Source organism: Myxocyprinus asiaticus, chromosome 10, assembly GCF_019703515.2.
Source record: "Myxocyprinus asiaticus isolate MX2 ecotype Aquarium Trade chromosome 10, UBuf_Myxa_2, whole genome shotgun sequence".
Lineage (NCBI taxonomy): Eukaryota > Metazoa > Chordata > Actinopteri > Cypriniformes > Catostomidae > Myxocyprinus > Myxocyprinus asiaticus.
The window spans coordinates 23,304,251-23,331,201 of NC_059353.1; the positions used below are offsets into that span (position 1 = coordinate 23,304,251).

Genomic DNA, 26,951 nt, shown 5'->3' on the forward strand with positions numbered 1-26,951 from the left:
CTGAAGATACAAGTTTTTTTTACTTTAAAAAGTGGAATTCATCTATTATGCAGGTCTTCGGCTGCACAATTGTACGGGGTCTTCGTTGCCGTATTGTGCGCTTCATAATGCACCACACATTGGTTGAGAGAATTACAGTTAGCTGTCCTGTATGTGTTTATGTTTGTGTGTTTTTGTTTAAGTTTATTATTAAACTATTATTTATATTGTCAAGCCGGTTCTCGCCTCCTCCTTTCCCTCTAACCCCTTTACACTGGTGCTGAAACCCGGGAGGGAGGAGGGATGCCCGTCGTAGAGTCCTTGACACTGCCGTCCACCCAGGGGAGCGCCGCTGCCATCCGCCGGGGGACGGAGTACCCCGACCGCCCGGACGTGGGGAACGGCCGCTGTCCACGAGGCAAGGTGGGACCGGACTCCCCGACCGCCTGGAGCGATGGAGCCGCTTCCAGGGGTGGAGGAGTGCCCTGCCGGCCGCCAGAAATGCGGAGGGGTCAAGGGAAGACCGCCATCCACGAGGGAAGGAGGCAATTGACTCCCCGGATGTACTTCATGCCGAGGGCTCCCCGGCCTGAGGCAATGCAGGGAGGAGTGTACCCCTTTACACTCGCCTGTTTAACATCTCCTGTTTCACATCGCCTTGTTATTTTAACTCGTCAAATTTGTATTAGTCTTAAATTGCCCCTGTCTCAACTTTCTTGGTGCGTGTTGAAATCATCTGATTTGAAATTACTGTACATAAAAAAAAAAAAAAACAAAGTAAAACATCATATAATGTGTAGTTGTAGTGTTTTCATGTGTAGTGTAGTGTAGTGTTTTATTTGCATTTTTATACTGTCACAAATGTTTTGGAATTGGGGTTTTATAATCCTCAACATGTAATCTTTGAAGGTCTATAAACTGTGGGCCCTATTTTAAGATCTCTCAAGAGTGTGTTAAGTGCAGTACTATGCAATAAGCAATTCGTACAAATTCAGTGGGTATGGCAATAGAGATTTGGTATTATCATGCAAGCAAAGTTAGGCATAAATGGGTTAGTGAAACTGTGTGTGCAAAAGCGCAATAGATAAATGAAGACAGCCCATTTATAAGAAGTGGGTAGCTAATGTAAATGTGCTGTATGCATAGGCATCAACTGATGATCCTGCAACTGGGTGCCCTTAACAATTGAGAGCATCCACAATCTGATACTGAGTAGAAGGAAGGATAATATTTACTGTAGCACAGTTTATAGTTTTTACGACTGTTAAGAGGAAAATCCAGACTGAAATGACTTGAATCAAAATTGACTAAGATCAGGGCCTTGTTTTCCAATAACAATTGATTGTAGTTTTGTTTTTTAAGCGATTTTACACAGCAATTGTTTTTATTTTTTGTGTATTTACCAAAACTGCACTTAACATGAGAGGATGCACTTTAAGTGCAACTTAAGAGATTCACTGCCTGTATAACAAATGCTGAAATGTGATTGTATAGTGTTGCTTGTAGCTTTATTGTGTTTGTGCATAACTTATTTTCCCCACTGGAAAATGTTTAAAAATGATCTATATACAACTACATAATAACATATAGTTTTGTATTCATTTTGAGCAGAACAATCTTTTACTTTTATGCAATCAGTGCTTCGTTCATCAGGTGTGCCTTTGTAATATTTAGTTTTCACATATTCCAAGAGGTGCAAGCTCCCAGGGTCAGTGGGGACAGCGGTTACCCACTGAGGCCATGCAAATGATCCTACCAGTGACAAGCATTTATTAAATGTAGTGAGGTACAACATGTTACTAGTATTGTGGAGTGCAAAAATAAGGAGACGTGTGGAAGCTGCTCTTTAGGGGCATTCAGCAATTAAGTGGAGGTCTGCTCCCAAAAGTTAAACAATGACAACAATGCTACACAACATTGTTGTAAGGGCAAGAGTGCCCTTGGTTGAGGAAGAGGAGATGATGACAAGCCAATATATCACTGGTTTTCATGCATAGCATCACTCCCAATAATTTTAATTTAAACATTTTTCTGTAAAAATCATGCCACCACTTTGTTGTTACCAACAACGTGGCCATCTACACAAATCAGTGTTGGCTTCTGTATTTGTTAACTAATTAATTTATCTGTTCATCCAGTTATATAGCTATTTTAAGCATTTATTTATAATAATTTTTAGCTTTGTTTAAAATATAAATAAATAGATATCAGGATATGTATCCTGATATAAATGTATCTGAATAAAGTGTAACTATGCATCACAACCAGCAGTATTTAAACTGTATTATGTGCACTTTCGTGATTGGTCTGCAGGTGACTGCATAAGTCTGTCTTTTTAACAATGCTTTTATTGCTTTGAACAATCCTTAATCTATGATCATTTTCAAGTACTACATAATTTATGATGATTTGGGGAAATGGGACACAAACCTAAAATATATTACAACTCTCTACATATATTATACTCTCATGTTAGCACCACTGGAAATGAACAACAACCAATCAAACAAAAGGAAGGGGAAAAAAATTAGACTATGAAAACACAGACTGACTGTCTTGCCTATATAAGAAACATTGTTAACTGCAAATAACTCGCCCCAATTGCATGTTGCCCTGGCATGAAAAATGCACTTAGATTTATCACTCTGACAAAAATTGGATAAGACGTAGCACATGGTTGTAGTGCATAGCCCTGTGCCTAACGCGAGCATGAAAATAGGGTCCTGTTTTTCCCAAAATTTCACAATAGAGAAGATCATTTCAAGAAGATAAATCATTTCACCATATATGAATTTAAATTCTTACCATCAATTTTGGTGTTTTCTTTGTGTCTCACTTCAGTTTTTGTCAGTTTGGTCAGTAGGCTTTGACGCATGTTTTTTAGGTCATAAAAATCAGGAACAGCAAAGGCATAATCTGTCTGTGAGGAAATGGCCTCCATTTCAATGGGATCTGTCTGTCTTGACCCAATGGCAAAAATGTCTACCCCCATACTCTTTAGTGTGTTAGCTGGTCCATGAGGAGAGTCTCTTGATCTGCCACCAGCCACAAGCACAAGATTTTGGCTAACACCTTCTATTTGCCAACTTTTACTTCTGGAGGTAAAAATATTGTCTTTGACAAATTTTAGAGCTTGGCCAATATATTGTGGCATTCCCCCTTTTGGTTTGAGGTTTCTTATAGCATCTACCACTTCAGCAGTGGAGGCATAGGTACTGAGATTGAAGCTCGTCACTGCAGTATTACTGAACTGCACGACAGCAATTTGAACTTTTCCTTGACCAACATCAAATGTCTCTGCCAAACTAGCCACAAAATCTCGTATAGCTGTGAATCTGTGACTAGCATCATCAGATCCATCAATAAGGAACACAATATTTCTTTCTCCACTCGAAGTCTGGACTAAAATAAACAAATATATATATTTTTTAATTCAGCATTTCAACAAAACCGTAGATCTGCTATAAAAACTAGAACTAGATACAGAAGCTAACGTTTAATTTATTATTGATGCCTTTCCATTATATCTTTACTAAAAAAATATGAAAATCCTACACACAGAAAAAAAAGATTATTCATAGCAAGCCTCAACTTTATTTAATGTAATATGTATGTTCAGGAATGATCAGAGCTCTTACCCCTAGTTGTTGGAAACTGCTCAGTAATTTCATAACCACTTGTCAAAATAGAAGCAACTCTTTGGTAAATGCTGTTGATGGAGGTAAAGTCAGGAACAGAGAAGGCATAGGCTGGTGTGGAAGACATTGTCTGTAATTCAAGTGTATCAGCATTTCTTGTGCCAATGGTAAAAACGTTTATGTTGCTTTCTCTTAAGGACTGTGAAATAGTTCTGACATCATCATTAGATCTGCCGCCACTAAATAAGTACAGAATCTGTGGTACACCTTTATGACGTCTGCTTCCAGAGGAAATTGCAAATATATTTTCTTTAATAAACAGTAGAGCGGCTCCAGTATTCAGAGGCCTTCCACTTTTGTGCCTTATGGAACGTATTGAATTCAGTACCTCTTTTTTAGTTGAGTATGAGCTGAGGTAAAAATTAGCTGTGGGATCCCGGCTGTACTGGACAACAGCCACCCTATCAAGATCTTCCTCAATATTTAGACTCTCAACTAATGTTTGGATAAAACTGCGAATTGACTCAAATCCAATTCTAGAATCTTCAGATCCATCAATAAGAAATGCAATATCCCTTTTGACAGATTCTGTAACAAAGAAAAGTCATGAAAAGATTTACCATGCTGGAGTTAATCGGTTTACCTCCCTGTGAGCACATTATAGAACATTAGACAATGTGTTTTGACTAAGCACAATCTAAATATTATGCAAGAATTTACAGTATATTCTTTATATTCTCATGCTATAATACATGGGACACTGCTGTCAATTGGTGACATGCACACATGCAGTATGAAATTAAAGTATTTTCTCTTACCAGAGACTTGAGGAGTCATTGTTGGCAGCTGTTGGTAAGATATCCCTTTTATTAATGATAAAATATTCTCTTGAACTTCAAGAATGTTCTCAAAGTCAGAAATTAAAAAGTAGTTTGGTTGATGGGATATTGTTTGTAACTCAAGTGTATCAGCATTTGAGGTACCAATACTTAATGAAATGACACCGATGTCTTGCAAAGCTTTGACTGGACCTTGAATATCATCTTTGGACCTTCCAGAGCTTAGCAGAACTAGAACCTGTGGCACACCCTCTAAATATCTACTCCCTGCAGCAGCAGTAAATAGGTTGTCCTTAACAAACTGTAGGGCTGCCCCAGTGTGACGCAGCGGTCCTCCTTTATGAATTAAATGTTGTACATGGTTTATAACATCATCTGAGGATGAATGTGTATTCAACAGGAAATCAACAGCTGTGTCATCACTGTACTGGACCACTGAAACACGATTTTTATTTGGTGCCACATTCAGTTGCTGAACCAGAGTCTGAACAAAGTTTTGCACTCCTTTGAAACTTCCCTTTGTGTCATCAGAGCCATCAATTAAAAAAACAATATCTCTCTTCCCGGCATCTGTTGCAAGAAAATAGTTAAGATATAGTTTTATCATAAACCCAAACCTGAAGTCAACCCAATTATGAAACCTATTTTGTGTGTGTCCAAGAGGTTTTTCAAACTCATTATTTTGTAGGGGTGGGAATTTCCACAGACCTCCCGATTCGATATTACAACGATATAGTTGCCGATTAAATATGTATTGCAATTTTTTAAGCATTGTGATTTGATGTTACTATATATTTAGCTATGTTTACTAATTTTTTCTTAATAAATATGTTTGAAGAACATGAAGAACAGTTGTCTGACATGACATTTGTTTCATTCTGTAATACAGAATGTGGAAGTAAAAGGTAGGAATGTGCAAAACTACCAATTTTCATAATCTATTTATAATCTAAAAATGGTTTGTCTCAATTGTGATTTGTAACAGAATAGTTTTTCTCCCCACCCCTATTATTTTGTAAACAAAAGATAATTGCTTTTATATTTTCATTGGTCAGGACATTGCTCTGAGTATGCCTGAACAGCTACAACATCAAGAAAAGTTTAATTGAGAAAAATGAATCCTTACCTATCGTAGTTGGTTGAGGCCTCCTGGGCTGACGAGGCACTCTTTTTATATATGATATCAGTTTCTGCTCAATGGTTTGAAGGTCATCAAACTGAGGGACAGTAAGGGTATGGCCAGGGGTATATGAGATCGTCTGGAGCTGAATAATGTCTGCATTTTGGGTGCCAATACTGAATGGTACTACATGGTCCTGTTTCAGAGCAGCAGCAGGAGCTCTAACATCATCCTGAGACCTTCCTCCAGTCACAAGAACAAGAATTTGAGGAACCCCCTCCAGCATTCTGCTCCCAGAAAAGGCAATGAACACGTTGTTTTTTATATAGTCAAGGGCTCTCCCTGTGTTGAGGGGACTTCCTCCCTGGTGCTGCAGACTCTCAATTGAATTGAGAAAGTCTTGCTTTGTGGCATGTGTGTTCAGGTAAAAATGTACCTGTGGCTCTCTGCTGTACTGGGCCACAGACACTCTGTCGCTGCTCTGTCCAATATTGAGTTTGTCCACCACTCTTTGAACAAACCGACACATGTGTTTAAAAGAATCCCTTGTATCATCAGACCCATCCAGGAGAAAGACAATGTCTCTTTGAGCTGCATCTAATTCAACTGGGATAAAAATGTTATGTCTTCAGTAAAAATTGCCTATTTTGTTTTTCATAATGTCACCTTGAATACATCAGTAAGGTATATTACTGCATGATGTGATAATTTCTATGTTGTTAACAAAAAAACAAAAAAAACAAAAACAACAAAAAAAAAAATCAAATGTTAATATAAATAATTTATAGACATATATACAAATTTTACCATACTGACTTTCTCTATCTAAGAATGTGCTGACAATGTTTGAAAAAACAAAATCTTTATTATGATGGGAGAGTAACAGTGTTTTGTCACACTCAGTTTAATGAGTAAGATTAATCAAGCAACTAGAACAGAAAAAGAACAACAAGGTTCCATTCATGAAATACAACCAATGATTCAGAAATCATTGGCACAAACAAGAGTTAAAGCTGAAAAGGATTCCCCACAAGCAGTGAGACACTTCAATGGCTAAGAGAACTTTCTGAAAATCACGGAAGTATGCTGATGGAGAATCAAACAAAAGATGAACAGCACAGATAAATAGTAAATATTTAGTGGCAAAGGCCATTATTTTCCAGTCTTTAAGAAAAAGCTGAATGAACAAATAAATGGCCTCATGGTTACGCAAGCAGTTTAGTGAAGGAAGGAGATTTTCATCAAGTTTCATGTCCAAAGTATTAAAGGCTGAAAGTCAAAAGAATCAGCTTGAATTTCAAGAACTTGCCAAGCAAGTGTGGTTATTCTTACCAATGATCGTAGGGGGTTCTATTCCCATTTTGGATTTGATAAATGACAGAATATCAGGCTGTATAATTAAAATTTCACCAAAGACTGGGAGATTAAATAGAAATCTAGGTGAAAATGCTATGCTTCGGAGATCTGCCTCTACTGCATTCTTTATTCCAATGGCAATGGACAGAACTCCAAAATGTTTTAGATCTTCAGCAGGACTTGCCACATCATCACTAGACTTGCCACCAGTCATGACAATCAACAGCTGAGGGACTCCTAGCTGATGTCTACTTCCAGAGGCAGCAGTGAAAACATGATCCCTGACATACTGCAGCGCTGCTCCAGTATTCAGGGTCCGTCCACCTTTTGCTGTGAGGCCATTAATGGCATAAAGGACAGCCTTCTTGCTATTGTAAGTATTAAGAAGGAAATGTGCCAAAGCATTTTCACTGTACTGTATAACAGCGACTCGTACAATGTCCTGGTCGATGTCAAGATCCTCTGCCATTCTCCTAATAAACTCACGGATGACAAGAAGTCCATTTCTGGAGTCATCTGAGCCATCAAGGAGAAAAACTATATCCCGTTTGTAAATTCCTGTATCAAGCAAGTTTCCAAGAAAAGAAAAAAAGGATATTGGAATATATCTTTCTCATTCAATGTATAAATTGAACTGTAAAGGCTTTCAAAGTGTGCAAGAGCTACACTGTTGTAGAGTGTCTGGAGAGAAATATGTAAACAAAGCAAAGAAAATCAGTGACATCGACTCCTCAAAAATTATTTTGTGGGTCAGGATGTGAATAGTGTTACATTAGTGAAAGCAAGTGAAATGTAGTAAAAAAATATTCCCATGGAATGAACATCTTTTCTGTGCAAAAGATGACAACTTAAGACATGGAAGAAATCCAAGACAGAAAGATTAAAGGAAATCATTTTAAATTCAGGCCATCCTGAAACAGCAACCTACAGTATATATATATATATATATATATATATATATATATATATATATATATATAGCAACTTCCATAACAATTATGAAAACACTTGGACATAAACTTTACTGTGTATTCTTGCAAGAAACATAAAGACTGTCAACGGTTTCTTCAGTAACCCCATCAAAAGGGAAAGGTATTGAGGCACTTGAAATATATATTGAATTCAGGCCAGAATGAAAACAGTAACATATACATAGCAATTCCTGTAACAGTTCTGACAATATATTAACTAAAACAGGAATCATTGTTTTTAAAGTTTGCACTTTAAAATGAAATGATTCTCTAGGCACTATTTGGGGTTCCTCAGATTCTCTGAGGAATGGCAGAACCCACTGAAGAACCTTTATGCACCTTTTAAGTTCTCAGAGAAACTTTTAGTTCCTGCAGCAACTCTTAAGATTCTGTAAATGGTTCCTTTAGAATCTTCTTCTATGCACTTGAAATATTTTTATGTTAATAGAGATTCTCCAGTGGGTCTCTGAGGAACACCAAATGGTGCATTTAGAATGTTTTAGTTTTTACAGTGTGCTTATAGATTGCTTATTGTGAAAGCACTTACCTGATGAGTCTGGAACTCCTGTGTTTGAAATTTCTCCAGATTCTTTTGTGATGTTCTTGAGTGTTGAAACTAGTTGTGGCTCAAATAAAGGAAGGTCATCAAATCTAGTGATATAGTGTGTCAATTGGGATTTATGTGAAATTGTTTTCAGTTCAATTGGATCTGCATTTTCCACACCAATGCTCATTGTCATTATTCCAAGATCTTTAAGGGCCATGGCAGGTCCTCTTACTTCATCATTAGATGGCCTACTATTCAACAAAATTAGTACTTGAGGAATACCATGAAGTCGTCTACTCCCAGAAGAAGAAGTAAAAACCTGGTGCCTCACAAACTGGAGGGCTGCTCCAGTGTTAGCAACTTTTCCACCTTTGTGTTTCAGAAATTTTATGGCATTTACAACCTCTGCCTTTGTTGAGTAAGTTTTGAGATAGAAGTCAACCTCTGGATTGTCACTGTACTGAACCACAGATACTCTGTATTTGCTCTCCTCCACATTAAGTTTCTCAACAACACTTTGAACAAAATCACATACTGCATGGAATCCACTTTTAGTACCATCAGAACCATCCAATAGGAACACAACATCTTTTGCTATGTCTTTGGAATCAACTAAGATACAGTACAACAATGAGAAATATTTAGAAACAGAATAGCATAGCCACTGAAAACCCAAAGAGCCATCAAATATGGTTGCCTGTGTAAGCATATCGACCAAAGCAACATAAAAAGAAAAAAATTCTTACCTTGCTGTAGAATGATATTCAGGTCTGCCTTTGGAAGACTCACATAGTTCTTAAGCTTTTGTTCCACTGTGTTGAGCATGCTGAATTCCTTCACATTGAAAGCAAATGATGGATTGTGAGAAATGTCCTCAATCTGTTTAGGGTCTGCATTTCTTACTCCGACACCAAAAGGCACCACTCCATCAGTCTTTAGGGCAACTGCAGGTTCCCTGACACTATCTCTTGATCTCCCTCCAGTCAAAACAATCAAAAACTGAGGGACATTTTGGGCAGCTCGACTGCCATATTCTGGTGATAAGATGTTGTTTTTCATGAAAGTCAGGGCAGCACCAGTGTTCAGACTTCTACCACCAGCCAGACTGAGTCCATTTACAGCCCTTAGCACCTCTTCTTTGGTTTGGTAAGTGTTCAGGTAGAAGCTAGGGCTTGGTCTCTCACTATGCTGGACCACAGCAACTCGCACTTTATCAACTCCTATGTCAAGAGGCTCAATGACTTTGGAAATGAAGTCACGGATATAGGGGAAGTCACTTCTGACATTATCAGAGCCATCAATCAAGAATGCAACATCCCTTTCAACGCCAGAGGGTGGTGAAACTATTTCAATATCTGTGAAATGGAAAAAATACAAATATTAATAAAATATTATACAATGCTTTAAAATCTGCAAGCTAACTAATTATATTATTTCACTTTTGTTTTCAGAAATGTACATTGCAAGTGGATAAAAATAACTTATGGTGCACAAAGTAATTTTTGATTATGTTTAGGTGGCTGATACGACAGTGATCTTGCTCTTTATACTGACACCTATCCCTAGTAAAAACAAGTTTATGGTTCTATCTATATAAAAATAGCCTATTTGTTGACATATTGATGATTAATTTATTCAGTATCTGAAAGTGTGTAGGATGTCATAATGAATAGGGTGGTCACCATAAGAAGTGATCATCATTACTCTATGTAGAATAAAATTACTTTTTCCTGGCTACTCAAATTACTAGAATCTTCCTCTTATGTGGGTGTACATCATTTTAAACACATCTGTCAAAAGTACAGAAGTACTATTAATCTCTTTGTGTTAAACATTTAAATGGAAGAAAAATACTACTGTTGCTCACCTGAATCTATTGTATCAGTCTCCCCAACAACAGTGATAAGCGGTGTCATAATCTGGTCAACAACACTTGACAAGTCAGCAAAATTCTTTCTGTAGTATGCCAAATTTTCTACAAAAGCCACTGTTTTCAGGAAATTCTCTTCCACTTGGCCAGCTCCAACAGCAAAAGTCAAAACTTTATCTAAAGCTACACGGTCTGCAACCCTCTTGACCTCATCTTGAGATGGACCTCCTGTTATCAGCACCAGTACCTGCTGGACCCCCTGCCGCCTACGAGACCCAACTGAAGGCTGGAAGTGGTTGGCAAGGGCATATTGTAGGGCTGCACCAGTGTTCAATACACGTCCTCCCATCAGTCGCAGTTGAGCAATGCTTGAGAGCACTTCCTGTTTGGTGTTGTGAGTGTTCAAATGAAACTCTGTTCGCTGTCCCTCAGCAAACTGCATTAGGCCAATGCGCACTCGCTCAGGTCGGATGTCTAATCTGTTCACCACGCTAGAGATGAAGTCCTGCACAGGTTGCAGGTTGGCATTTCCAACATAGCTTGATCCATCCACTAAGAAGACAATGTCTCTGACAACTTTTTGGGTCTGGACTGTAGTAACATCCACAAAGGGGCCTGAAAGTTTTTACACAACCATAGTTTTGCTAAATTAGGTATCTATATATTATTTAAATGAAGATTAAGAATGAATATGTTATAAGACTATATCAATAGGTGCAAATGCATAACAGAAGATACACAGATTTATACAGTATTTTATTTACCTGATGAGTACTTTATATGTAAGATCTATACATATACTTAATACATATCAAATAATAATAATAAAATAAAAAAAAACCTAAACAAATATTAAAATGTTTTCGAACTCAAAATATTACCTGTTTCTGTTGGACCCTCTGGCACAACAACACCAGACAATGTAGAAAGAGGGGAGACAATTTCTCCAGGGTTACGCTGCAATGCCCTGAAGTCCTTAAGCATGAAAACCACACTATCATCGAAAGCTATTTGCCTGAGCTCAGCCTCATCAGCAGCCCTGGAGCCCACAGCCAAAGTCAGAACACCCATTCGACGAAGTTCTTCAGCTGGCTGTTGGACACTGTCTTTGGATTTTTTACTGGTCAGTAGCAACACAAGCTGTGGCACTCCTTCTTGAATGCGGCTCCCACTCTCAGCACTGAGCATGCTGGTCCTCACATAATTCAGGGCAGAACCAATGTTGACTTCAACCGCAGGTTTGGGTTTAATTTTGGCAAGGGCAGAAATTAGGGATTCTTTTGAACTGTATGAGTTGAGGTTGATCTCCATCCTTGGGGCAGTGGAAAACATGGCCACTCCGACCTGCACCTGATCAGGGCCGATTGGCATGGTGTCAATAAACTTTCTGATGAATTCTCGGACTGCATTGAGGAAGGTGTTACCCATACTGCTGTCAATGAGGAAAATTACATCTCTACTCCCAACAGCCAAAGCTACATGGAAAAAAAGAATCCTGTTTAGTACTTCTACAAATTATAACAAAAACTGAAGAATAAAACAGAAGAGTAAAGAATTAACCAGAAGATTATTTTCTAGGTATAATTAGTTACCATAAATCATCATTCTTTGATTTGAGAAGGTAATCTTATGAAAAGTTTAAATAATTGCTGCAACCTGGCCTCATAGTGAAAACATGACTCTATATACATTTTTGCAAAACTCATTATATGTGTCTCCATGTACAAATCGCTGCAGTTTCTATTCTGTATCAAGTGACCATTTAATTCCATTTAAACATTTAACATGGTTATGAATAAAATTTCTATGACCAGTTTAAAATAGAATGAATCCTGAATAGGAACATAAAATTTGTTTGACTGTTGATTCATAGGCAAGAACAGTGCACTAAAAATAAATTTTTATAATTAATTTGCAAATAGAGCATGCATATGTTGTTTATACCCATCTAAATATTTTTCATTAAATTTTCATTCTTTTTTTTATAGAAAGACTAATATCTTCCCACCTTTGTCTCATAAGTATGATCTTTATTTCTTTTTTGTATTTCAACTTTTAGTTTATTATATATATACTATATATACGTAGATATATATATATACACAGATCAGCCACAACATTAAAACCACCTGCCTAATATTGTGTAGGTCCCCCTCGTGCCGCCAAAAACAGCGCCAACCTGCATCTCAGAATAGCATTTCACACACAACAGTCTCTAGAATTTACCCCGAATGGTGCAAAAAACAAAAAATAATCAGTGAGGGGCAGTTCTGTGGACGGAAATGCCTTATTGATGAGAAAGGTCAACAGAGAATGGCCTGACTGGTTCGAGTCTACGGTAACTCAGATAACTGCTCTGTACAATTGTGGTGAGAAGAACAGCATCTCAGAATGCAATTCTGAGATACAGGTTGGTGCTGTTTTGGCAGCATGAGGGGGACCTACACAATATTAGGCAGGTGGGTTTAATGTTGTAGCTGATCGGTATATATATATATATATATATATATATATATATATATATATATATATATATATATATATATATATAAAACTCCACATTTATAGTGCTAATGTATTGCTATTGATTCCTGTTCCTCAGTTTCTCTTTGGAATCCCCCTCTTACGGTAATTACATACCTTCTGTTATTTCTGTTTCAATCACAATGTTGCGCTGGGCAACACCATTAATGTACGGTAGTATCTGGTCACCCATGCTTGCCACTGTACTGACATCAGGGGCGGACAGAACAAAGCTTTTATCTGTAGCAATAGCTTCCAGTTGGGCAGTAGTGGCAGAATCACCTACAGCAATGCCAAAGGTGTACACACTGGCCAGCTTTAGGGCCCTTTCGCCCTGACTGACATCATCAGTGGACTGCCCAGCACTGATCACCACCAGTGCCTGGGGCACCCCTTCCTCTGCCCTGCCCCCTGCATCTGAGCCCAACAGACTTTCTGCCACCTCCACCAAGGCTGCCCCCAGATTTGCCTCATCCCCACCAGGGTATTTAAGCCCCTGGATAGCACTGAGGATGTTCTCTTTGTTGTCATAGCTATTGAGATAGAATTGAATCTCAGGGTCGGCACCATAAAGTGCAAGGGCTACACGGATTGTATCCTTGCCCACGGCAAGCCCATCAATCAATCGGACAGCCAAATCACGGATGTGGGGGAAGTTGGCAGCTCCAATGCTCTCTGATCCATCAATTAAGAGTACAAGGTCAGCTGGCGCGGGGGCTTTGAAAGTAGAAATGGAGAGAGGACAGAGAGACAAACAAATCAGAATGCAAAACGTGTGGGTTAAAAAGGGGAAAGAGGGAGGGATAAGGGGGAAGGGTGCAAGCATAAAACATAATCATGGATAATTTCAATACATCATAAAAACACAACATAAACACATAATGCTGCATGTCTGCTGAACCAAGGAAGATATAGTCCATCCCTGCATGTTCTAACTTTCTTATTTTCATACTCTCTAAATTGTGTGCAATTATGTTGTAGGGTTTTAATTTACAGCTTTTAAAGTAGAGTACTGTAATTAAGTTGTATGTGTAGTTGGGCCACTTTTAGTTGTATTTGTAGTTTTTGTACATTTTCTGTATGAGTTTTATGTGCTTGGGCTCATCTATAGAGGCCTTGGCAACAAAATCTTGTCATCTTCATGTGTTCAGTCAGACCATGCAGACTCATGTTACAGTACTCTGTGATAACAGCACCAGTCATGACTCTTTTGCCTCATCTTTGGACCTGTGGTATTCACAAAACCAATAATTATATTGACAGAGCATGCAAAAAACATTTATTTTTTTTAATTTTTTTTTTATTGTTTATGTTCTTGTAATTTTTCAGTGAAATCTGACCTTTTATTTGGTGAACATTTCAAAGATGAGAACATAAAGGTTCATCACTGTATAAATTGTGGAGAAACGATTTCTTATATGGATACACAGTGAAGACAGTCAGCACACAAACACATATAAGAATCAGACACTGAGCTCTCAAGACACAAGCTGTTCAGGATCAACACACACTCAAAACCATACGTCCCTATAGTGACTTTTTGCCTTTACCACCAAAAGGTGGTCTCACCAAAATGTCAACCTTTGTCTTTAAATGTCACTCTGATGACATATTCAAATAATTTCAGAGGATTTCAATATTTTACTGAAGGCCTTGTTTTAAAGTGAAATAAATGGAAAATTCTGTCATCATTTACTCATTTCTTTATTTATTGCTCATTTGCTCATTGTTTTGTTTACCATGGGACACAAAGGAAGTTTACAGAATGTCCAAGTTGCGGCTCAGAAAAAAGCAATGCAAATATGATCATAAAAATTATTTTTGTTGTACTGTTTGTGCACTGTATCCAGGATCTTCTGATGTGATGGCTTTGTGTGAGGAACAGATACAAATTAAAGCCTTTATGCAGTGATAAGCATCTCCATCCACCATAACACTTTCAATTAAACATTCAAAATTGCGGCCTCAACAAGCATCACTTCAGTGATGTCAAATGCCATTGGTTCTTGCATGTCATTTAAACAAATGTGACATGATGTACTGTATATTTTTAAATAAGAAGTGACTGCCTTCACGAAGAGGAATATTTTCAGTGAAAAATATCAATATGATAGTTTAATGTAACTAAACAATATTTATAAGTATAATGAAACATACTGTGGTCAATCATGCACGATAAATCCAAAGATCGTCAAGCCTATGATGAAATCGTCCGAACTGAGGTGAGAACTGCGTGAAAATGACATTTTCGGGGGGCCTGGGTAGCTCAGCGTGTATTGACGCTGACTACCACCCCTGGAGTCACAAGTTCGAATCCAGGGCATGCTGAGTGACTCCAGCCACACTCCTAAGCAACCAAATTGGCCTGGTTGCTAGGGAGGGTAGAGTCACATGGGGTAACCTCCTCGTGGTCGTGATTAGTGGTTCTCGCTCTCAATTGGGTGCATGGTAAGTTGTGTGTGGATCGCGGAGCGTAGCATGAGCCTCCACATGCTGTGAGTCTCCACGGTGTCATGCACAGCTAACCACATGATAAGATGCACGGATTGACTGTCTCAGAAGCGGAGGCAACTGAGACTTGTCCTGTGCCACCCGGATTGAGGTGAGTAACCGTGCCACCACAAGGACCTACTAAGTAGTGGGAATTGGGCATTCCAAATTGGGTAGAAGAAAAGGGGATAAAATAAAAAAAAATAAATTACATTTTCATGATGCAGGCAAAAAGTTGCTACAGGGACGTATTCGTCGTGAGACTGCCCAGGCTGGGTGGTTAGCCATCATCAATAGCTGCTGATGATCTCTAAAGTGTTTTTTAAATACACAAATCACTGACACCCTGTGATTCATATGTAAGAGAATAGCTTCCTTTTTGAAGTGGATCTATGTTTTTGTTTTTATTTTTCAGGATGTAGTGGAGGAAGGGGCAGATAGATGAGTGAATGGATGAGACAGAAGGACAAGTGGATGGATGTTGATGGTTGTGAACTTGTGTTACACCTAAAATCCATTATCTCACATCTCTTTGAAAAAAGGTACTCAAAACAGAGAGGTGTCACAACATGCAGCAAATGTTTTTTTGTTTTTTTTGGGGGGGTGGGGGGGATGAATCCAGTAATGTTAACAGTGCAAGAGAATGGTTAATTGGGTTATTTCTGGGGCAGTTTTGCATGGATTACCCTTGGTCAATATTAACAGTCAGTGGCCGTTCTTGATGCTGACAGTCGCTCTCGGGACACATCTGGATTAGTGGTGCAAACTTAAAATTGAGTTATCTGTTGATTTTTTTCAAACATTAGGAGTTCTGATCAGCCTAAAGCACCCCACATATTTTTCTAGTTGTCTCTGCATGGCTTCACAGTATTTAAATCAGTGACTAACTGTGGCTGTATTATTAAACTCTCCATTCTTTTAAAATAAACTGTAGATGTTTCTCTTGTTGTCACCATCTTGCATCTGAGATTCCACCCCAAAGCTTGTACACATAAGTGACCAGCATTTATGTAATAATATGGGATCTTCTAAAATCACCTTTTTTTACTTGTTGTTGCACACTAATACATGTTGTAATACATTGGAAATAAAAGTTTTATTTCTTAATGTTTACATAGAGCTTTGAAAAGAATAAAGTAGTTATTGCTACAGGGACGTATTCGTCATGAGACTGCCCTGGCTGGGTGGTTAGCCATCATCAATAGCTGCTGATGATCTCTAAAGTGTTTTTTAAAGACACAAATCGCTGACACCCTGTGATTCATATGTAAGAGAATAGTTTCCTTTTTGAAAAAAGTATTTATTCAATCCAGTTAAGTAAACATGATTTTTGTGACCCCTAACAAAATGCTTACATCTGAAAAGAAAGTAAAGCAGAAGTAAAAATATGCTTGCACTAAACTTACCATCCTGAGCTTCAAGTTTTGGGAATAGGCCAAACACTGTTATACCCAAGAGGGCATACAGTAACAACTGGTGTTTCCACATTGTCCACAAATGCATTGGAATAGACTGAAAAGAAAGACAAATTTGCTTTTAATATTTGTGAAAAATGCATAGTCTACAATATACATTGCTGGAGCTTTGTTAACCTCATATAGATTCCCTAAGAGGACACAAGGACCTTTTACTCACCTTCAATTGCAGTGTTTACCCAATTGACTGTTTTTCATCCACAGTTATGTCCTAACTTCTCACACTTCGATAATGTTTGGCTAATTACATTTCAACTACAGATCCATGCAAGGTACTGACTTTATTAATATTCTAAGTATAGTCCTTTATTGTGTGTTTTTTTTTTTTTCTCTTGCTATCTCATAATACAATATATGACAACCATTCTCTGAAGTACACAGAAATGTGTATGTTTTTTTTTTTTAAACATATAAAAATTTTATTTTTAAGAGGAGATGAAAAGTTTTGGCAGCACTTTGAGATCTATGTAAACTGTTTCCACCCCATGGGCAAAATCCACACAGCTGTCAGATTTCAGGATTTCTAAAGGATTTGTTCCCACATCAACTGTCCTCACTTGCCAATAAAAACCACTGTGTCCAAACTCAGAAAAACAGCTTAAGTGCTAGATACACAAACAAAAAAAGCAGTAACACAGACTGATGTAAGAAAGCAAAATAACCCCTCCATGTTGAGCTCAGAATAACAGTGAAAGGTTCTTTTGTAAAAACTTATATCATAAATAAACAGTACTGCAGGACTACAAATTAAAAATAAAATAACATGCAATGCTGTCGTATGATATGGTTGGTTGCCATATCATACAAGCTAATATTATCAAAAAAATGGAATCTTAAATATTGTTTATTTTTGTCATTATTGTTACACAAATTAAAGTGACCAAAGCCATTCCCTCCAGACCAAGTAAAACATTTCTCTTCTTGGAACATTCAAGTTAAACATTCTGAATACATTACTGTCAGTATCCTCTGAAACATGCCATTTTGTAAAAATTATGATTTTGAATCATTAATTCCACCTGATATTTTATAACTCAGAATGAATTATGAACTTCACTTATAAGTCAATTAAGCTACTCTAAATTCAGTGTGAAATGCTGTTCACAACCAGTTTGACCTTCGTAATCTGATGCATTTCTGAGTGAAATAGGATTCAAAGAGGAAAGAATTTAGAGCGGGAGTTGATTTTATCCATTAGTAATTGATTGGGTTATGAGAAGAGGGCGTTTGTTTAGTTCAGGATGCAGAAAAAAATAAAAGAAAATTGTTTTACATCGTCAGCACATCAGCAGAATTTAAACCATAAATTGTTAATTACAAATGGGCTGCTAAATGTGATAAATAGAATATTAAGTTCACTGTCATTTATTGTCAGGCATAGAAAAAAGTGGTTTATGGTTTAGAAATAATCCCTCTCTATCATTCTCCATCCATTCACAAGGACATTACTGCCTTTTTACGATAGCACTGGTTAGTTCCGTCACCCCAATCTAAAATAGCAAATATAAGCAAAATTAGGAAGTACACAATTAACATGTAAATCACATTTCAAAAGTTCTGCCATCAATTTGCAAACAACAACAACAAAAATATTTGAAATTCACAATTACAAAAAGATAGCATAATATACTCTATGGTCCTTACTACAGTAGATTCAGGAGAATCACCTCTATGGGCTGATTCTACATTGACATGCAGCATGCATCATATTTTATGCATTCAAAAAAGTGAAGCTAACATTATTACTACAAAGACGTTGAATAACATGAAAACAACATTGTTTATTTACTGTGTATTAACCCTTAAAGACAGTGGTTCTTGCCATGATTCAAATAGGTGAGGAGGACGATTTTAGTGAAACAACACATACATTTAGATATGTTCTTCACACAACACTATCACAAGGCTTTAGTAGACTTGAAATGTAGCGATCAAGTGATATGGACAACTTTTATGTTGCATTTATGTGCATTTGGAGCTTCACAGTCAAAATCACAATCCTTTTATCCCTCAATCATATGTTTCACCTTAAATTTTCCTTTGATCATAGATGGCACTAAATCTCATCTCAACATTAATTGAATGGCTGTGCTCCTCTTAGTCTTGGCATTTCATCTGATCTGAATATCAAAATTTGTGAGATTTATTCTATAGGAAAAGTTTTGATGTCAAGTTATCTAAATTTGTGACACTGGAAAATAGTGGTCTGTGACATTTTGTTATGTCAGAGATTAAAAGATGTTATGCCTATTTGTTAATAAGGGGATTTGTGGACACAGTAATGTATTTAGATTTTTGGAGTTTAAAAGTAAGATGAACCCACTGGCATGCTGTTTCTGGTTATTATTATTGAATTTAATAATTATTATAATTGTTGAGTTATTGAGTTATTGTTCAATAATTCCATACATTAGATGTAAATCTGAAACATCTTCAATCTTATTATAACCTAACTGAGTGGAATTCAGTCTAAATATATAATATTGCCATTATGACATCCCTTCAATAAAAATATGCACATCTAAATACACTCATCAAGAACTTTATTAGGAACACTATAGTCCTAATAAAGTGCCTGACGTGGTCTTCTGCTGTTGTAGCCCATCTGCCTCAAGGTTTAACGTATTGTGCATTCTGAGATGCTTTTCTGCTTACTACTATTATTCAGAGTGGTTGTCTGAGTTACCATAGCATTTCTGTCAGCTCGAACCAGTCTGGCCATTCTCCACTGACATCTCTCATCAACAAGGCATTTCTGTCCGCAGAACTGCCGCTCACTTGATGTTTTTGGTACCATTCTGAGTAAACACTAGAGACTGTTGTGCGTGAAAATCCCAGGAGATAAGCAGTTCCAAAAATACTCAAACCAGCCCATCCAGCACCAACAATCATGCCATGGTCTAAATCACTGTGATCACATTTTGTCTCCTATGGAATGAATTATGTGCCATTGGGATTTGAACTTGAATTTTAGGACTTGAATTTGAACATGTTTACTTGAATTACATCAAACCTGAAATTCAAATGTATGTGGCACGAATTCAGATAATTAAATTCAGATTAAAAAAAATTAATACACTGAATCAGGCTTTATATTCAAATCTGACAAAGACATCCGGGATACTCAGAAAGAGCAATTGAGCCTGTATGTAATCGATCTCCTTCTTGACCAATCACAACGTAGCTCACAGTTCACAGTTAGAAAAGTGCCTATGGTGGGTAAGGGACCATCTGAAAAGTCCACATATTGTGTTAAAATGTGCTAATACTGTGGAGGGTGTGGTAAGGGACTGTCTGAAAAGTCCACAAATGGTGGTAAAACTGTGGAGTTTTTCTATATAAATGTTCAATAAGATCAAACAATGTATGAATACAATCATAAAGACAAGTACAGATGAAGGAAAAAAATAAACAAATAAACTAAATGTAAAAATATGTATAAACCATCCAAAATGTATACATAAGATAAAGAAGACAAATAATTGAAAAAATTAAAATAAATATATTTTTAACATACAAATGATGAATAAGCATATAAGAAAAGATATATAAAAAAATATGAATAAGGCATATTAACCCCCCCCCCCCCCCCCTTAAAGGAATAGTTCACCCAAAAATGAACATTTGCTTATAATTTACTCACCCTCAGGTCATCCAAGATGTATCTGAGTTTTTTTCTTAATCAAAACAGAATTTAAGATTTTTAGGATTTCATTTCAGGCCTCCTCCTCTAAACAATGCAAGTGAATGTCCTCCATTTTTGGACAGTCCAAAAAGCATATTTAGGGTGCATCAAAATAATCCACATGACTCCAGTCGACAAATAAAAGTCTTCGGAACCCAAACGATTGATTATTTTTAGAAACAAAACAATACTTATATACTTTTTAACTAAATGTTCGCTTCCGTACATCTCTGTTGCGCTCATGAGAGGGATGACGTAAGCTCGTTGGTAAGGTCACGCGTGGAGGAGGAGGCAGGAAGCGCATCATTGTTTACAAGAGAAACTTGCACAGACCACAGACCAAGCGCCGTTCACAAACCAAAACAGTCCAAAACAATTTCAAAACAATATAAAATACAAATACAAATCACTAATAATAATAATAATAAACATTACTGCAGTAAATAACCATCCTTTATTTCGGAGCAATGCCGTTGCATTATCTACTTGTGCTTTTTCTTTAGCAGAAATATATAGGCTATATGACTGTCAGGAATTCAAGCCACACAAGTTGTAGTTAGCGAAACCATGTGCGAGAGCATTTACTGAGATTCACAGGATTCACAGTGTTTACACAGTGAGATCAATCGTACAGGTGATATCACAGAAGAGCTTCACAAACTGAAGAAGATGTAACAGGCAAAACAGCAGAGTAAGCACTAAACAGATATCGACGAAGATCAAGAGCAAATACAGACAGGTAATTGTCACTGCGAGTCCTTTGTGTGAGACTTGACAGTGAAGTGGCGTGAAGGTGAGTTATTTATGCAGGCAGTGATGAGTGAGTGAATTGAGTGTAGGTGCGGTGAATTAGAAATCGGGTGATGAGGAGCGGAGCGCTGAGGGAGGTGCAGAGCCTGAGAGAGGCTTGACAATGACAGAGTTTTCACACATACCTGAGTTTGCTGGAAAAACAGCACGGGCACAGCCGATGAATTCAGATATCAACACTTTGTTTCTTTCAATGGTCTGAAATCCTCAGGGGTAAAATGTTTACTGCACACCCTCCAATATTTGAGAGAATGTAGGGGTGTACTGATATCCAGGTTCAGCGTGATAAGTCAGAGCTTCAATCTCTCATGATCATGTATAGGCAATCGATGAAAAGTTTATATTTTTCCCACCGTGCATTTTCTTTGGGGTTTCTGAAGATTGAAGCATCCAGGATACACACACCAAATGACCATTTTAAACAATACAAATCTACAGCAAAGACAATTAAACTTTTGTACAGCGCTCCTCTTGTAAACAATGACAAGCTTCCTGCCTCCTCCTCCACGCGTGACCTTACCAATGAGCTTACGTCATCCCTCTCATGAGCGCGCGTCACAGAGATGTGCAGAAGCGAACATTTGTATATAAGTATTGTTTTGTTTCTAAAAATAATCAATCGTTTGGGTTCAGAAGAACTTTATTTGTCGACTGGAATCCTATTGATTATTTTGATGCACCCTAAATATGCTTTTTGGACAGTCAAAAAATGGAGTACATTCACTTGCATTGTTTAGAGGAGGAGGCCTGAAATGAAATCTTAAAAATCTTAAATTCTGTTTTGATGAAGAAATAAACTCAGATACATCTTGGATGGCCTGAGGGTGAGTAAATTATAAGCAAATTTTCATTTTTGGGTGAACTATTCCTACAAGTGTCCCTTATTTTAAAACTTCAAAAGTAGCAACTCTAACCACAGTGCCTCTTGCACTCACAGCTCTCATGTAAACAAGCTGTTCTCACGCCAGTTTCAAATGGGTGAAGAGGTGAATTAACACATTAATTTCGGTCTGTTCCTCACACAACATACTATATGGCTTCAGAAGAATTTAAATCTAAGGCACGAGTGTTATGGACGACCTTTTAAGGTGCTTTTATGTGTGCTTTCAGAGTTTGCATAATCACAAGCCTGTCATCCCTCAATCTTGTGTTTTACGGATGAAAAAATGAATACTGGTTTTGAATGACGAGGGTGAGATAAAAGGCTGAAAAAAGTCCGTTTTTATTTCAGTGATTATTAAAGTTGCTATATGTAAGATTGACAACAAGCGTTTGAAATGGGTACTGCAGTCCAAATTCAAAATATTGGAGAATTGTCTGCCCCGCCCCAGACTCGAAGCTCACGTGGGTTGCCAGAATTATCCAACTCAGCATCCGTTTTAAAGGATTTCTGGGTTTAAGCTGTTTCTATCTTCCAAAGGCATCTCCAGTATTTACCCTTGTTTTACTACGCCTCTGGTCATGGTGGTTTTTAGACGGATGGCGAGGCTTTTTAGGTCGAGTGGGTTAGCAAACTTGTTCAGATCTGGCAACCCGGCGGTAATACTATTGATCAATGGCAATGGGCGGGATCACACAGGCCAAAACATAAACAGAAATTCTGGCCCTGAATGTAAACTTCAAAGTAGAATATACTGGCTGTAGTATTGTCATTGGAGAAGCCAGCATTTCAACTTAGCATGTTTCCTAATTCTCTAATGACATATTATGGTCATTTTATGATTTAGATCATTTCGTCTTTGAGATTACTAAACAACAAGAAATATTTTAAAACTGTCCAAATTTGTGAAGAGACATTGAATGTCTCATAATTTCTTTTAATTAAATATTACCTTATCGTTTACGAATATCAGAGACCCCAGTTATTGAACTAATTTAAATTCACCAAGAAAATGCTTAGACCTAAACATAAACGAGTCCTTTTATTACTTTCTGCTATCAAAGCAACTGCAAGCTTTTTTTCTCTCTTCCAAATACATGTTTTCAATGTTTATTGTGCACACCTCCTGCTTTTTTACGTGGCAAACTCGTAAAATCGCCCCTCTGTGACGCTTTCTGCAATGCTCATCATGTGGAGGGCAATGCGGCGATTGACGCTGGCGTTGAACGGAGCGTTGACGCGTCAACTCAACTCATGTGAAATGCGCTTTACAATGAGGAAAGAACATTATTGAAACTCAAAATTATTATTATTTGTCTATTATTGTGGTCTTTTCTGATAAAAGCCATTCTCAGCAGTTTAAATAGGCTACTGTTGAAAAATGATACCGTAGATCTGCTTTGTGTTTATAATTCTTATACTGAAGTCAGTAGATTTGTAGCCATGCAAGTTTTAATAAAGGAGAAGGTAAGGACGTTATTGAGACTCACTGTTATTAGACTATTATTGTTGTCTTTTTGGATGAAAAATAATGCTCAGACTGAAGGAAGACCATAGATCTGCTTTATTCTTTTAATGCTTAAACAATATAAAGTCTCTTGGTAGATTTCGGTCACGAACGACTCAAAATGATTCACTGACTCACTCATAGCACATAAGACGCTCATTTGTCGCCACCTAGTGACATTTCCAGAAGGGGTCACTGAACTAATCAGTTAATAAAATTGAACAAATTTGTGAAACAGAAACAAGCCTCACCAAAATACTCTTTATTTTTAACTCTGCACAGTTGTAAACTTGAATAAACTTGAATCACTAAAATAGCTGGAATTGGTGCTTTTAGCTTATTCTTTAAAAAAAAAAAAAAAAAAAAAAATATCCCCAGAAATAATGTTCGTGGACCAGTGATTGTCTTACCTTTTTCGGCCCTCATGAGTTTGCATCCCTTGTTTTTATTTATTATTATTATTATTATTTAATTTTTTTGCATAGCCGAATTTTAAACATTACAAGTAAACACGCTACTTAGACGGACAGAAATCATGGACAAGTTCTTGAAAAGGAAAAATATTAACGATGGTTATAACTATAGCCTATGTAGGATAGTGGTGTGCCGCAGAATTGTTTTGTCTTAAAAAGTGTGCCATGGCAGAAAAAAAGTTTGGGAAACACTGGGTCCTGACTAGCCGTAGATGGCGCTGTCACATGATACTTGTTCCTTTTTCAGTGCTGGCCAGGATGGGCCAATAACAGTCATTATTACTGTCAGTATTACTGGATGAGGATTTTAAAAATACTTTTAGAGACTGCTGAGGCTTATTTGCATTCACAATAAGAATCCTTGCAATTATCAGTTTTTATTAAAAATACTCTATTCTATGTAAAATGTCTTCAATGAGATATAAAATATTCTGCTAGTCAAATGAGGATGAATGGAGAATCTTTTATATATTTATGAAAAATAAAATGTTCACAAAATAACAACAACCTAGTGAAAAATGTTCTTTCATTTAGGTCCTTTTCAGTAAAGTTTTTTCACTTATCGTTCAGATTATTATTATTTATTTATTTATTTATTTATTTATTTTTTTTTTTTGCTACATGAAAATGAAAGAACATATAGTTACATCTTTTAAAAGCATTTTATTTTATTTATTTTTTTCAGGAAAAACGCGAAAGTTTATCTTGTTTCAAAGGGGGCATGATCCGAAAAAAATTGAGAACCACTGGGTTAAGCCAAATTTGAATACCCCACGCTACAAAGTGTTTCAACATTGTCCTCTAGTGGCCTTAGTGGGAAAACTAATTTTTCCAGTCACTCAAAGCTGGCCTAAGAGCGAAAAATCCACGGCCCAGGGCAAAACTGTGTTGTGTTCAGGCACACAGCAGTGATTTTCACGACCAGACATCTCATAAGCAGAGCACTAAAGGTCAATAAAGTCGGAAGGAAATGTAAGTCCAGTGACTAAAATGCTTATTGAGAATAATAGTAATGGAAAGTCTCTCATGAAAGACTCTGTCAGAAAATGGTAGAGTGAAGTCATTCGAAGCACTATATCACTGAAACCACACACACATACAGTGGACTAAAATAGAAGGGGGGGGGGGGGGGGGGGATGGGGGTGAAGGGGCGGTAAAAAAGTTATTTCTGAGCAAGGTATACGATAATTTGTTTGCAGGTATGTTATCTATGAAATGAAATTCAAACATTTTTAAGTGTGAATTAAAGGTGTGTCCAAAGTGTCCATATACTTTTTTTTGTCACTATAAGGTATTTATGGTCGTGCTTATGTATGCATGCTTGTATGTCAAGGGGAAAGGATTGTAATGGTTATAGGGGTTCTGGTGTTTTCAAGGGCACACATCTGGTTCTGCTTCACTAAAGTTTAATGTCTGAGCTCTAACTCTCCCAGCATTCTTTGTCCATCTGGCAGAGACTGTGGAAAAAAGTGTTTCACATCACCCTCACTTTACAGCAGTGGACAGAAGGTGTGATTTGAATATAGTCTAAAGTGGTAGAAAATGGAAATTTTAAGCCAGAGCTTTTCTACTTGTTCTGCTTTTTGCATTTGTTTAAACAAGCTCAGTATTATCTTGTTTGAAACAAAAAGCAGCCCAACCCAACCAGATTATTATGACAATTCTACTTAACATCCTCTTAGAAAAGCATGTATTTTTTCCCCCACTTTTAACAGAATAAATATAGTCATATCCAAAAGTATTACCATATCATCAGTATCACAAACCTTTGATTACATACTCTAGCAGTGATTTCAAAAAGTTCTCTGCAAAAATTTTTCAACCTTAACAGTCTGCACAGAGCCCCTCCTTATGTCTTCTACTTATCAGAGCACTGTGCTCATTCTGCAATGCTTCTTCCTGTGCTGTAACCAAAAATGTCCTCTTTCTCCCAAAGCTGGAATTTACTATACACAGACAATACTTTACAATAAAACTTTAATTGTGATGTAGAGCCGCCTACACTTTGTGTGTGTTGAAAAAACAAAACAAGCCGTATAGGGGAGAAAAGGGTGTGTGCAAAGGCAGATTTTAGGAGAATGGATTTTAGCACAATTTCAGAATGCATGCATCAAAACACTCTAAAACTTGCATAGTCCAGTGCAGTCTCACTCACACAATTACATGCACCATTAAGAAAGACATATTTTCATAACTCAGACATAAATATTTCACTCACCTCAATTCAGAGTTCTGTATTCCACAGTATTTCTGTGGAATTTCAAATATCTGCAAAGAGACAACTCTTAGGTCATTATCGTCCTGATATTTCCCTTCAGTAAACTGTGCTGGATAGGTCAGGCAGAGATGTTGCTAATTAGCTCGGGTGCTGGAGCTGTGAGACACTCGTTCGTTTAGCTGACAGTGTGCTTTACAGAGGAGCAGTGCCACTCTCTCCAGCCTGGGACAGAACACACAGCTCAGTGAATCCTGGAGAAAAGCCACTCAAGTTTTCCACGCCTTCCACTTTCCTTCGCAGAAGAAGAGAAAAGAAGAAAAAAGCACAGGGGTGGGGGGTTAGGGATTGGGAGTCATAAATGAGAAACAGACCCAAGGCCGTATTTGGTCTGGCTGTTACTTTTTTGAAGGTGATGTAACAGACCAAAGCAAGTCTCTCTTACGCCCCTCCATCTCAACTTGGCTTGTCCTACATGACTAAATGTAAATGTATCCTGAGCTACCAACTAAAATAATTATCACAAACATAATATACTGTATGAACTTTCTTCACAGTCTCTTTGGTATAAAA

General features: G+C 37.3%; 2 protein-coding genes across 2 annotated transcripts; both read right to left on the minus strand.

Annotated features, from left to right (window-relative positions):
• Positions 1–4,068: 4,068 nt before the first annotated feature.
• LOC127446962 (collagen alpha-3(VI) chain) lies at positions 4,069–26,637 on the minus strand. Its single transcript, XM_051708368.1, has 10 exons — positions 26,382–26,637; positions 16,740–16,845; positions 12,961–13,560; positions 11,202–11,795; positions 10,318–10,935; positions 9,197–9,805; positions 8,451–9,062; positions 5,583–6,182; positions 4,436–4,463; positions 4,069–4,205 (listed from the first exon to the last, which is right to left on the minus strand). Coding segments are annotated over exons 2-10 (3,759 nt in total). The 5' UTR covers positions 16,837–16,845; positions 26,382–26,637; the 3' UTR covers positions 4,069–4,204.
• Positions 6,658–7,766, minus strand: LOC127446966 (collagen alpha-3(VI) chain-like). Its single transcript, XM_051708371.1, has one exon. It carries the CDS (start codon positions 7,399–7,401, stop codon positions 6,874–6,876), a length of 528 nt encoding a protein of 175 aa, XP_051564331.1. The 5' UTR covers positions 7,402–7,766; the 3' UTR covers positions 6,658–6,873.
• Positions 26,638–26,951: the final 314 nt, after the last annotated feature.

Coding starts and splice junctions, on each gene's coding strand:
- LOC127446966 (XM_051708371.1), bottom strand. CDS start 7,401: ATGGCAGAGGATCTTGACATCGACCAGGACATTGTACGAGTCGCTGTT.
- LOC127446962 (XM_051708368.1), bottom strand. CDS start 16,836: ATGCATTTGTGGACAATGTGGAAACACCAGTTGTTACTGTATGCCCTC. Junction 11,796..12,960: donor TGAAACAGAAATAACAGAAG/GTATGTAATTAC, acceptor TTTTCCATGTAG/CTTTGGCTGTTGGGAGTAGA. Junction 6,183..8,450: donor AGGAGTTCCAGACTCATCAG/GTAAGTGCTTTC, acceptor TTTTTATCCCAG/TTGAATTAGATGCAGCTCAA.